At 49.2% G+C, this 13,335-nt stretch overlaps 1 protein-coding gene across 1 annotated transcript in view; it reads left to right on the forward strand.

The window, feature by feature from the left end:
- LOC142302707 (uncharacterized) overlaps positions 1–13,335 on the forward strand; it is a 65,229-nt gene that overhangs the window by 9,242 nt on the left and 42,652 nt on the right. The window contains exons 5-8 of the mRNA XM_075343824.1: positions 497–619; positions 1,879–1,920; positions 2,737–2,814; positions 7,491–7,568. Coding sequence (XP_075199939.1) covers positions 497–619; positions 1,879–1,920; positions 2,737–2,814; positions 7,491–7,568 — 321 coding nt within the window. The remainder of the gene's footprint in view (positions 1–496; positions 620–1,878; positions 1,921–2,736; positions 2,815–7,490; positions 7,569–13,335) is intronic.

A 13,335-nucleotide genomic window follows, 5' to 3' on the forward strand; every position in this document is an offset into this window, starting at 1 on the left:
CCTCTCTTTAATTTCAGCTCACTCTGAAGTTACAAAAAGGGAAATGCATTGTCTGTGCTCCTTGACCAGCCCACCATGTTTGTTCAGGGGGTGGGGGTCACACATCCTATCATCAATGGTTTGGTCCATCACAGGGCTCCGATATGTCTGCCAGCCACAGTAGATGAAGGGATCCCCTGCTGTGCAGCACAATGACTATTCCTTCACTGGCCAATGCAATTACAGACTAGATACACAACTCTGGATAGAAGAGGACAGGCTATGTACATAATCACATTAGATGCCAAGACTACAATTGTATGAGAGAGACACATTGAGACCAGTAGCTCCCCCAAGGAAATACATGAATTACAACTAATACAACCAGGGAAATATACATATCATGACATAGTATCACAGCATATACAGTGAGAGGGTAAATTACATCTTCACAAAGACATTGGATGGTTGCTAGTGATCTGTCTCTGTTATTATAGTTTATATTCTTGTCTTTTAGTGGAGCAAACCACTGGGACCACTGAGAAACGCGTATGCCATTGGAAGAAGATGGTTCTGATGTTCTACCTGCTTCTCACATTTCTCTTCTTCATCTTCCTGGCAAGCATCATATATATCTACTGTGAGTACCTTTTCAGGAGATTTAAGATTTTTAAATTGAGATGGAAATGGCAGAATTTCTCAGTTTGCCCAAGTATACCAACTTCAGTAACTTTCTATATACTTAAATTCCCTCAAAAATTTTGACCGTAGTCAATCTTCTAGTTCTCTACCTCTTGTTTGGTCTAATGGTCTAATGTTGATCCCTGAACTTAGAAAACTGATTATTCAGAGCTGGAGTGACGCTTGAATTGTAAGTCTCCTTCCCCCTGTTATATACTTACCTTTTGATAGTGCCATGGGAGACTGTCTGGAAATCCTCGTTTCCGTTGATGTGTCAATGGCCACTCTAAGCTGAATGTGCCTGCCCTTGTCAGATCGCAGATGCTATGCAGTTTGAGGCCGGGCGAGTATCGGCATGGGAGACTGGCTGTGAGTTCCCAGCTCTGATGATGTATCAATGGCCACTCTAAACTGAATGTGTCTGCCCTCGTCAGATCGCAGACACTACTCAGTTTGAGGCAGGGCAAGTACCAGCATGAGAGACTGGCTGGGAATCCCGAGTTTCTTTGACGTGTCAACAGCCACTCTAAGCTGAATGTGGCCGCCCTTGTCAGATCACAGATGCTGCGCAGTTTCAGGCCGGGCAAGTACTGGCATTGGAGACTGTCTGGGAATCCCTGGTTCCATTGAAGCATCAACAGCCAGTTTAAGCTGAATGTGCCTGACCTTGTCAGATCACAGATGCTACGCAGTTTGAGGTCAGGCGAGTACCAGCATGGGAGACTGGCTGGGAATGCCTGGTTTTGTTGATATACTCACCTTTTGGTGGCTTCATCATTTTTCAGCTTCGCTCCAGTCCCGCGGCATGATCTTGTGCCCATAACTTCTGACTGGCCAAAAAGTCAGAAGTTACGTCAGAACATCTCAATGCAAGTCTATGAGAGCAAGAACGTGGCTCTCATAGACTTATATTGAGTTGTGACCTCCGGCGCGCTACATGGAACACTATAACTGCTGGTAGGCCACAAATCACAGGCAACTGACAGGAGTGTCGGTGATAGAAGATGAAGCCGCCGGAAGGTGAGTAAAGCGACACCCCAGCTATAAAATGTAAAAAAAAGCTTGAGTGGTTGTTTAATTTTTGAATCCCATATGTTATTATGTTACAGGTTATCTCTTAGGTTGAAGGAACTGATCTATTTTCTCCACACGTCATAGCAATGTAATGTCGATAGACTGTTTAACTTTATCTGATGCCAAATTCTAATTCCATTTCAGACTCCAACATCTCCAATCAACTGACCGAGCTGAAGAAAAATGGTGACTATCATGAAGAAAGGGAATAGAAATATATAGTTGCTTTTTTGGGGTGTAGTATTGCAGTTCACTGCCAGGTATTCCAACGGAGATGATTTGCAGTAGAAGACATAAGCCATGGACAGTGGTAGAGCTTTTCGTGGAGGAAAACAATCCAATCCAATTCCAATCTTAAGCCTGCTTTACACCTTACGATCCAGCATACGATTTCGTGTGCAATCGTAACCGCCCCCATCGTATATGCGGCACGTTCAATTTGTTGAATGTGCCGCACATGCGAGTAACCCCCGTCACACGTACTTACCCGTCCATATGACCTTGATGTGGGCGGCGAACGTCCACTTCCTGGAGTGGGAGGGACGTTTGGCGTCACAGCGACGTCACGCGGCAGCTGGCCAATAGAAGTGGAGGGGCGGAGCTGAGCGGGATGTAAACATCCCGGCCACCTCCTTCCTTCCGCATTACCGGCCGGGAGCCGCAGGCGCAGGTAAGATCTGTTCATCGTTGCCTGGGTGTCACACACTGCGATGTGTGCTACCCCAGGTACGATGAACAATCTGACGTTCAATTCATGAGGAATGAACGACGTGCGTGCGATGAATGTTTTACCGTTCATTCGCAATCGCATGTAACTGTTACACGCTACAATGTACCTTACGATGCCGGATGTGCGTCACTTACGACGTGACCCCGCCGACACATCGTAAGATACATTGCAGCGTGTAAAGCGGGCTATAGGCACCCCATTTAATTCTAAATTATATTTATAAGGAACCAGTGCTTCAATTTTGGAATAACCTATATTTAATTCCTACACAGCCTCCGAGGTCCAGAACTCAATCATGGAAGAAAGAGAGACTTTGAAGGAAAACTTGATGAAAATCAATGAAACATTGGGTAAGCAAAACTTTTCAACACAATTTACTTCACTTCTTTTGCCAAACTGCTATGACCCAATCTACATGGTGCATATCCTGACACAGAGATTAAAGGGTGCTTTACGCGCTGCGACATCGCTAATGATATATTTTCGGGGTCACGGTGTTTGTGACGCACATCCGGCGTCGTTTTGACTTCGCAGCGTGTGACAGCTAGGAGTGACGATCAACAATCACAAAAACGTCAAAAATCATTGACACGTTGCTCCTTTTCATAATGTCGTTGGTGGTGCATGCCGCTGGTTGTTCGTCATTCCTGTGGCACCACACATCGCTGTGTGTGATACTGCAGGAACGACAAACATCTCCTTACCTGCGTCCACCGGCAATGAGGAAGGAAGGAGGTGGGCGGCATGTTCCGGCCGCTATTCTCCCCTCCTCTTCTATTGGGCGGCCGTTTAGTGACGCCGCTGTGATGTCGCTGTGACGCCGAATGCACCTCCCCCTTGAAGGAGGGATTGTTCGGTGTCTCCAGCGACGTTGCTGAACAGGTATGTGCGTGTGACGCTGCCGTAGCGATATTGTTCGCTACGGCAGCGATCACCACATGTCACAAGAACGACGTGGGCGGGTGCTATCGCACACGACATCGCTAGCAATCGCTAGCGATGTCACAGCGTGTAAAGCACCCTTTAGGATGGAGCTGGACGATACTGTCGCGGGCGGAAGAGGGGACGCTGCGCTCTCCCACTGCTCGGGTCCGGCCGCGGCTGCTGCGGCTGCTCGGTGGTGGCTCGAGCGGTGGGCCGGATCCCGGGGACTCTAGCGGCGCTCCTCGCCCGTGAGTGAAAAGGGTGGGGATTGATTGTGGGGATTTGAGATTGTCCGTGACGCCACCCACGATTGTGGTGAGGTTGGTGACACCACCGCTGCTCTGGACGGGGATCCCGGGAGCGGTGACAGGGAGCAGCTTTGATGTTAGTTCTCCCCTCCGTGGGTAGGGGGGGTTTGTTGTCCCGGGGCCCGGTGATTGAGTAGGGATGGATGGCAGGCGGGTTACGGGGCCTGGTGAAGTGCAGGGTCGCGGGGGCAGCGCTGTGCCGCACGGCACGGTGGTACTCACTCAGCCAATGATGAGGACACAGTTCTCGGTAAAACACACGACTGGATGGACGGGTCCCACAGACGGCTGCGGTGTTGTTTCTCCCGGCAGGTTGATGGTGACTGCCTTTCCCTGCACCTATGTAGTGTAACGGTTCCAATGGGTTCCCACCGGTAACCCGCTCCCCAGCTTGGATGGGTGCTGGAGGAGCCCCTTTTGCCCGCAGGCTCTGGCCCTGGGAACTTTAGCCTTGGCGGTGACTGTGTTTCCCTCTCTCGGTTAGACGGTTGCCTTCTGTCGGGACTTGGCTGCTGGGAAACCCAGGAGGTTCCCTTCGCTAACGGATTTGGCAAATTCACGGCGACTCCTAGCCTTGCCGGGGTCCGTAAGCCCCTGCCGGATGGTGCTGGCTTCTCTTTGCGTACTGGTCCGGTACCGCCGGGCTACCGCCCGTCCACGGTCCTTACGGTTAGCTCCAATAGGCCACTCCTGTAGACAGTCACCACCGTCTGCCAACCTTGCTGATCCGTCCAGGCCACACACCCGGACCAACTTCAGACTGCTTAACTGCCACTCTCCTCCTTCCACTTTTACCTCCAAAACTAATCTGCCTCTTTTCCCGCCTCCAGGACTGTGTACTCCTCGGTGGGCGGGGCCAACCGCCTGGCCCACCCCCCTGGTGTGGACATCAGCCCCTGGAGGAAGGCAACAAGGGTTTGTGTCTGACTTCGGTGTGCCTGACCGGGAGGGTGGGGTGTGTAGGTGTTGTTCTCTGTGGCCCCTGGCTTGTCCAGGGCGCCACAATATGACCATAACTATGTCCAATGATATGGTCAATTACTGCATGACTTTGCTTGACAATCCTGCCACCACTGGTCCAGGTTGGGTAGAGCTATTGTTCCTCCGCCACACCATCTAGCCGTACCTTTAAGGGCTTTGATCAGTGAGTATGGAGGTACCTACTGATATGATGTAAAGAAAGATCTAGTAAAATAAAGATCGGTTTCCTTCCTTGGGTCATTCTGAGGAATTACAATAGTTGGAAACTCGATTAATGGAACCATGTGAAAAATACTGATATAGAGGAAAAGAGTTTGCAGCATCGGGTCCTGGGTTCTTATCCATCCACGTACAACACCTGGATGGATTTTATACGTTCTCACTTTGTATGTTTGTCTCTGTCAGTGGTACCACCAAATAGGGCAGACCACACGGCCACTATGGAGCCCATGAGTTGGGTGGGACCGGTGCAAAAGCTGACACTGACCCCCCACCCATCATACTTTCAACTGTATCGGCATCGCGGATGCCGAGACAGTTGACAGCAATGATGTAGAGGAAGCGCTCTGCTCTCTCCTCCATCATTCTCTTGCTGTGTCTATGCTCTGACGTCTCAACACAGGGATGTAATAACATCATTATTGCATTCCTGCTGTGCCGATATATCCAGTGTTGCAGAATAGAGCATCCAAACAGACAAATCTGAACAGGAGAAAGCTGAAAATACACTGTGCTACTAAAAAATAAACAACTGGCTATGAAATGCTAAGTAAGGTAAGCAAACCTTGACTATAGGAATTTTGGAACTGCATTACTGCTATTGAAAATAAGTTTAAAAAATGAGATGCTTAGCATATAAAATGGACAGTTTATGAGAGCCCGGCAGCCACCAACTTTTTTGGTTCCCTTACCTAATATGTCTCTATTTGGGCTTATAACCTACAAATTTTATGGGCAGGCAGAAACCTACTTAAATTAACACTGTAGACCCCCTCAAGCTGGTGGGAGGAGTGCTCAGTCAGAAAGGAATGAACAACAATATGAAATAAAAAACTGACCAGCCCTTCCAAATAGACAAATGTGAACAGGTGCAAACTGAAAATGCAACATACTACTAAAAAAAGAAAAAAAAAAAAAAGAAAAAGGGGGGCCATTACAGTATAAGTAAATAGTATGCCATATAAGATTTTTTTAAGCTGCTTTTTATTTGAAAAAGGGCACATTCGTTACAGCCAGAAATTGGCAGGTGAATTTATTATAACAAATACATGTAATTGTACCAGATAAATGAGGTATGAGGAGATATATATGCCCCCTGCGTCTTCTGTGATGTATATGCTCTCAACAGTCCCTGGCGAAACAAACCTGTTGAAGCAGTTGTGAGACGCAACAAGATCATTAACAGGCCAATTTATTAGAGCCCCATAGCCAGTGACAAGGTGTATCTCCTAGGCATCCAACAAAGAGAGGGCGTTGGATATCCAAATAGTCAACAGGTTGCAAGAGAAATGCTAAGAAGCTCAAGTGTGGATCAGGTCAGCAACACATTTCTTGAGCTGGAACACATGAGCATGTGAATAGGTTGCTGACAGGAGAGCAAAGGCTTAATTTGGTTTTGGTCCTGACGATATTTGAATATATGTTGATTTTTTTTTTGTTCAAGAATAAATGTAGATTGTTGATCATGGAAAAATAAGATATCACGTAAGAATAAAGGGGGCTTTACACGCAACAACATCGCTAACGAGATGTCGTGATCACGGAATTCGTGACGCACATCCGGCCTCGTTAGCGATGTTGTTGCGTGTGAAATGTACGAACGACCGCTAAAGATCAAAATTACTCACCTAATCGTTGATCGTTGACAAATCGTTCTAATCCCAAATATCGTTGCTGTTGCAGGACGCATGTTGTTCGTCGTTCCTGAGGCAGGACACATCGCTACGTGTGACACCGCAGGAACGACGAACAACACCGTACCTGCGTCCTGCCGGCAACGAGGTGGACGCTACTTTCTTTCGGCTGGTCTCCGCCCCTCCGCTTCTATTGGACGGCTGCCGTGTGACGTCGCTGTGAAGCCGCACGAACCGGCCCCTTAGAAAGGAGGCGGTTCGCTGGCCATAGCGACATCGCTAGGCAGGTAAGTCCGTGTGACGGGTCCAAGCAATGTTGTGCGCCACGGGCAGCGATTTGCCCGTGACGCACAACCGACGGGGGCGGGTGCTTTCACCAGCGACATCACTAGCAATGTCGCTGCGTGTAAAGCAGCCTTAAGCCCTATGACATCTTTTGGAGCCAAAATTATACAGACATATCCAGGCCTGTACTGCTGCTTTATAGGAAGTGTTTATCTCACCTCATAGATGGATGAACAGCTACACTGCTCAGTCCTTCTGTATAATGTCCTCCATGCTGCTGCTCCTTCTGAACATGTGCAACAACATAAAGACAGACGTGTTCACAAAATAAATTCTGCTGTTATCATTTTCCGTGTGGGCATTATTTAGAATTGAGGCTCCATGGTAATACCAGATACGGCCCATGGACTGTATTTGGGAAAACGTCAACCCCCCTTTTCAATCCCATACAACCCCTTTACGATGACCATCAATCATGTACATCACATGTTTTAAGATGGGGACACTGAAGACTAGGTGCAACCTGTCCATGGTAATGTAACGTATAAACATGCAGTAAAATCGTGACTGCATTTATTGACAAATTCTGAAACTCCATGATGGGGTACAACATTTCCATTCTACTGGAAGAAGAATAGGGATTAGCATTTTAACCAATCTCTGCTTCCTTCATAGCATCGCAGGTCCAGGACTCAATCAAGAAAGAAAGAGAAACTTGGAAGGAAAACTTTTTGAGGATGAATCAAACATTGGGTAAGCAAAAATTGATGCCTTATTTTGCAGGATGTGCACTTTAATTTACCATTATGAACAGGAGTTAGGGGTTCTGCTCATCAAGTATGGTGGCACCATATTTGATTTCGATGATATCTAATATATAAAGCTGAATGTGTGTGTGTGTGTGTCCGGGATTGGCATCTGCACCGTCGCAGCTACAGCCACAAAAATTTTGCACACTCACACGTCTGGACCCCGAGAGCGTCATAGGCTATGTTTTGAAGGGAAATTTTAACCCCGCGCTTTACAGTTATTCGCCAAAAAAACCTGCCTCCATTAAAGCGAATGGAGCTGGGAGCCACAGTGCAGTCAGAACTTCAGAAGAATGCGCAGCCACGCCCTTATATGGAATGTTGGCATGTCACAATGCAGCCAGGGAAAGAGACAGACACAGACAGGGAAAGTGGCAGACACAGACAGGGTAAGAGACAGACACAGACAAAGAGACAGACACAGACAAAGAGACAGACAGGGAAAGAGAGGGAAAGAGAGAGACAGGTTAAGAGACGGACACAGACAGGTAAAGAGACAGACAAAGAGACAGAGACAGACACAGGGAAACAGACAGACAGGGAAAGAGAGGGAAAGAGACAGACAGGGTAAGAGACAGACAAAGACAGGTAAAGAGACAGACAAAGAGACAGACACAGGGAAAGAGACAGAGGGAAAGAGACAGACAGGGAAAGAGACAGACCGGGAAAGTGACAGATATAGATAGACAGACAGGGAAAAAGATAGATAGACAGAGAGAAAGAGATTGAGACAGATGGAGAAAGAGACAGAGACAGTCAGAGACAGACAGGGAAAGAGACAGACAGACAAAGAGATAGAGAGAGATATATACAGAGGGGGAGACAGACATTATAATTACATTTATATCTATTTGTTTTGTGGTTTTTGTGTGCAGAATACATTTTTGTCAATACATTCTATTTTGTTAACAGCAGTTATTAACCCGGGCGAAGCCGGGTAGTACAGCTAGTATCTAATAAAGTGATTATAGATTCTGTTTTCTGGGATATTTTGGAGAGTTTGATTAATAAATCTGTGAATTATGTTGATATAAAGTAACTGGGGTCCGGGTTTGAATCCAACTAAGCTAAGCACTGGGAATTTATTTCCATGAATGGCCACTTTATTAGACAGCTATTTATGTCGCAGGCGGGGGCACAGGCCACGTCAGGGGGGCTACTTGAGGCACTCGGATCCGGGATCGTGGCTGCGGCTCAAGTGGCGACCCGATCCGGGGCTCGCGCAGTGGCCCGTTGCCCACAACAACAATAAAGAAGGGAATTTTGTTACTTATCGTAAATTCCTTTTCTTCTAGCTCTTATTGGGAGACCCAGACGATTGGGGTATAGCTACTGCCTCCGGAGGCCACACAAAGCACTACACTAAAAAGTGCAAGGCCCCTCCCCTTCTGGCTATACCCCCCCGTGGTATCACGGGTTCTCCAGTTTTAGTGCCAAAGCAAGAAGGAGGAAAGCCAATAACTGGTTTAAACAAATTAACTCCGAGTAACATCGGAGAACTGAAAAACCGTTCAACATGAACAACATGTGTACCCGCAAACAACAAAAACATCCCGAAGGACAACAGGGCGGGTGCTGGGTCTCCCAATAAGAGCTAGAAGAAAAGGAATTTACGGTAAGTAACAAAATTCCCTTCTTCTTCAGCGCTCTATTGGGAGACCCAGACGATTGGGACGTCCAAAAGCTGTCCCTGGGTGGGTAAAGAAATACCTCATGTTAGGGCTGCAAAACAGCCCTCCCCTACGGGGGTGTCACTGCCGCCTGCAGGACTCTTCTACCTAAGCTGGCATCCGCCGAAGCATAGGTATGCACCTGATAATGCTTGGTGAAAGTGTGCAGACTGGACCAGGTAGCTGCCTGGTACACTTGTTGAGCCGAAGCCTGGTGTCGTAATGCCCAGGACGCACCCACGGCTCTGGTTGAGTGGGCTTTTAGCCCTGAAGGAACCGGAAGCCCCGCAGAACGGTAGGCCTCTAGAATTGGTTCTTTGATCCATCGAGCCAGGGTGACTTTAGAAGCCTGCAACCCCTTGCGCGGACCAGCGACAAGGACAAAAAGTGCATCGGAACGGCGCATGGGCGCCGTGCGGGAAATGTAGAGTCTGAGTGCTCTCACCAGATCTAACAAACGTAAGTCCTTTTCATACCGGTGAACCGGATGAGGACAAAAGGAAGGCAAGGATATATCCTGATTAAGATGAAATGAGGATACGACCTTAGGGAGAAACTCCGGAATGGGGCGCAGCACTACCTTGTCCTGGTGGAACACCAGGAAGGGAGCCTTGGATGACAGAGCTGCCAGCTCAGACACTCGCCGAAGCGATGTGATCGCAACGAGAAACGCCACCTTCTGTGACAGGCGAGAAAGGAAACTTCCTTCAGAGGCTCGAAAGGCGGCTTCTGGAGAGCAACTAATACCCTGTTGAGATCCCATGGATCTAACGGCCGCTTGTACGGGGGTACGATATGACAGACCCCCTGTAGGAACGTGCGCACCTTAGAAAGACGTGCTAGACGCTTCTGAAAAAACACGGATAGTGCCGAGACTTCCCCCTTAAGGAAGCCGAGCGACAAGCCCTTTTCTAACCCCGATTGCAGGAAGGAAAGAAAAGTAGGCAATGCAAATGGCCAGGGAGACACTCCCTGAGCCGAGCACCAGGTTAAGAAAATCTTCCACGTTCTGTGGTAGATCTTAGCAGAGGTGGACTTCCTAGCCTGTTTCATGGTGGCAACGACCCCTTGGGATAATCCTGAAGACGCTAGGATCCAGGACTCAATAGCCACACAGTCAGGTTCAGGGCCGCAGAATTCCGATGGACAAACGGCCCTTGGGACAGTAAGTCTGGCCAGCCTGGTAGTGACCACGGTCGGCCGACCGTGAGATGCCACAGATCCGGGTACCACGATCTCCTCGGCCAGTCTGGGGCGACGAGTATGACGCGGCTGCAAATCGGATCTGATTTTTTGCGCAGTACTCTGGGCAAGAGTGCCAGAGGTGGAAACACATATGTGAGCCGGAACTGCGACCAATCTTGCACTAAGGCGTCTGCCGCCAGAGCTCTGTGATCGCGCGATCGTGCCATAAATGCCGGGACCTTGTTATTGTGCCGAGACGCCATTAGGTCGACGTCCGGCACCCCCCAGCGGCGACAGATTTCCTGAAACACGTCCGGGTGAAGGGACCATTCCCCTGCGTCCATACCCTGGCGACTGAGGAAGTCTGCTTCCCAGTTTTCTACGCCCGGGATGTGAACTGCGGATATGGTGGATGCTGTGTCCTCCACCCACATGAGGATTCGCCGGACTTCCTGGAAGGCTTGCCGACTGCGTGTCCCTCCTTGGTGGTTGATGTATGCCACCGCTGTGGAGTTGTCCGACTGGATTCGGATCTGCTCTCTTTCTAGCCACTGCTGGAAAGCTAGTAGGGTAAGATACCCTGCCCCGATTTCCAGAACATTGATCTTTTACACCAAGGCCTGCGACTGGAACACGGGGGCATCCACTACGTCTTGAGGAAAGAAGGTTTAATCATAATCACAGACGAGGATTCTTTACTGTACGAGCAGTGAGACTATGGAACTCTCTGCCACATGATGTTGTAATGAGTGATTCACTACTAACATTTAAGCAGAGCCTGGACGCCTTTCTTGAAAAATGTAATATTACCAGTTATGTATATTAGATTTTATGACAGGGTATTGATCCAGGGAACTAGTCTGATTGCCGGATGTGGAGTCAGGAAGGAAATTTTTTCCCCATTGGAACTTGTTTGCCACATTGGGGTTTTTTTGCCTTCCTCTGGATCAACATGTTAGCCTACAGGTTGAACTAGATGGACTTAGAGTCTCCCTTCAACCTTAAAAACTATGATACTATGATCTGAAGGGTGGACTCCTGCTGAGTCCACGTCCCCTGAGCCCTGTGGTGGAGACAAACTGCTCCCCACCCTGACAGACTCGTATCTGTCGTGACCACTGCCCAGGATGGGGGTAGGAAGGATCTTCACTGTGACAATGAGGTGGGAATAAGCCACCATTGCAGAGAGTCCTTGGCCGTCTGGGAAAGGGAGACTTTCCTGTCCAGGGAGGTTGACTGCCCGTCCCATTGGCGGAGAATGTCCCCTTGCAGTTGGCGCAGATGAAACTGCGCAAAGGGAACTGCCTCCATGGCTGCCACCATCTTCCCTAGGAAGTGCATGAGGCGCCTTAAGGGGTGCGACTGGCCTTGAAGGAGAGACTGCACCTCTGTTTGCAGTGAACGCTGCTTGTTCAGCGGAAGCTTCACTATCGCTGATAGAGTGTGAACTCCATGCCGAGATACGTTAGTGATTGAGTCGGTGACCGATTTGACCTTGCCAAATTGATGATCCACCCGAAAGTCTGGAGAGTCTCCAGCGTAACATTCAGGCTGCGTTGTCATGCCTCGAGGGAGGGTGCTTTGACGAGTAGATCGTCCAAGTAAGGGATCACCGGGTGTCCCTGAGAGTGCAAGACTGCTACCACTGCTGCCATGACCTTGGTGAACACCCGTGGGGCTGTCGCCAGACCGAATGGCAGAGCTACGAACTAAAGATGGTCGTCTCCTATCACAAAACGTAGAAAACGTTGGTGCTCCGTAGCAATTGGCACGTGGAGATAGGCATCTTTGATGTCTGTTGAGGCAAGGAAGCCTCCTCGAGACATTGAGGTAATGACGGATCGGAGGGATTCCATCCGGAACCGCCTGGCGTTCGCATGCTTATTGAGCAGTTTTAGGTCCAGAACAGGACGGAAGGAGCCGTCCCTTTTTGGAGCCACAAAGAGATTGGAGTACAAACCCTCGCCCTCGTTCCTGAGGGGGGACAGGGATCACCACTCCTTCTGCTCTTAGAGCGTCCACCGCCTGCAGCAGGGCATCTGCTCGGTGGGGAGGTGGGGCCGTTCTGAAGAATGGAGTCGGAGGACGAGAACAGAACACTGTCCTGTGCACGTGAGCACAATGTCCGTCACCCACCGGTCTGTGACCTGTGGCAGCTAAATGTCGCCAAAGGCGGGGGAGTCTGCCATCAACAGCGGATGCGGAGAGAGAGAGAGAGCTGAGAGTCATGAGGAGACCGCCTTGGTAGCGGTTCCTCCGGCTGCCTTCCTTGGGCGTGATTGAGCCCGGCCGGAATCTGAGCCCGTCTGAGGTTTTGTAGCCCTTTTGCACGAGGACAATTGGGACCTGCCCGAGCTTGGGAAGGACCGAAACCTCGACTGTACTTTTAGGACAGCATTAATAGGGTAAGTCGCAGTGCAGACATTGCGGAGTTACGGACGCCTCTGCGGTACAGATGTACATGTGCTCAAGGCCAGCTGCGCAAGAACAGCTGAAAAGGTTAGGTTGCCTATACGGCTGTGAATGCCGGAGCAACCGACACGCCGATAGCCTCCTAGACAGATTTCAACCAGAGTCCATCTGTCTGTGAATGGCAACTTTAAGTGAAGCCCCATCTCCAGTGCAACTATGGCTCTAGACGCAAGCCTGGAGATTGGAGAATCCACCTTTGGACCCTGGGTCCAGCGCTTGACCACGTCAGGGGAAAAGGGATAACGTGTATCTTAAAAACGTTTGGAGAAGACGCTTATCTGGTAAGCGTGGTGTTTCTGGACTGCTTCTCTGAAGTCAGCGTGGCCAGAAAAATACTCAACATCCGTTTGAGATACTGAAAAGGGACTTCTCCTGCTGTGAAGC

This window comes from Anomaloglossus baeobatrachus, chromosome 4 (assembly GCF_048569485.1).
Source record: "Anomaloglossus baeobatrachus isolate aAnoBae1 chromosome 4, aAnoBae1.hap1, whole genome shotgun sequence".
Classification (NCBI taxonomy): Eukaryota; Metazoa; Chordata; class Amphibia; order Anura; family Aromobatidae; genus Anomaloglossus; species Anomaloglossus baeobatrachus.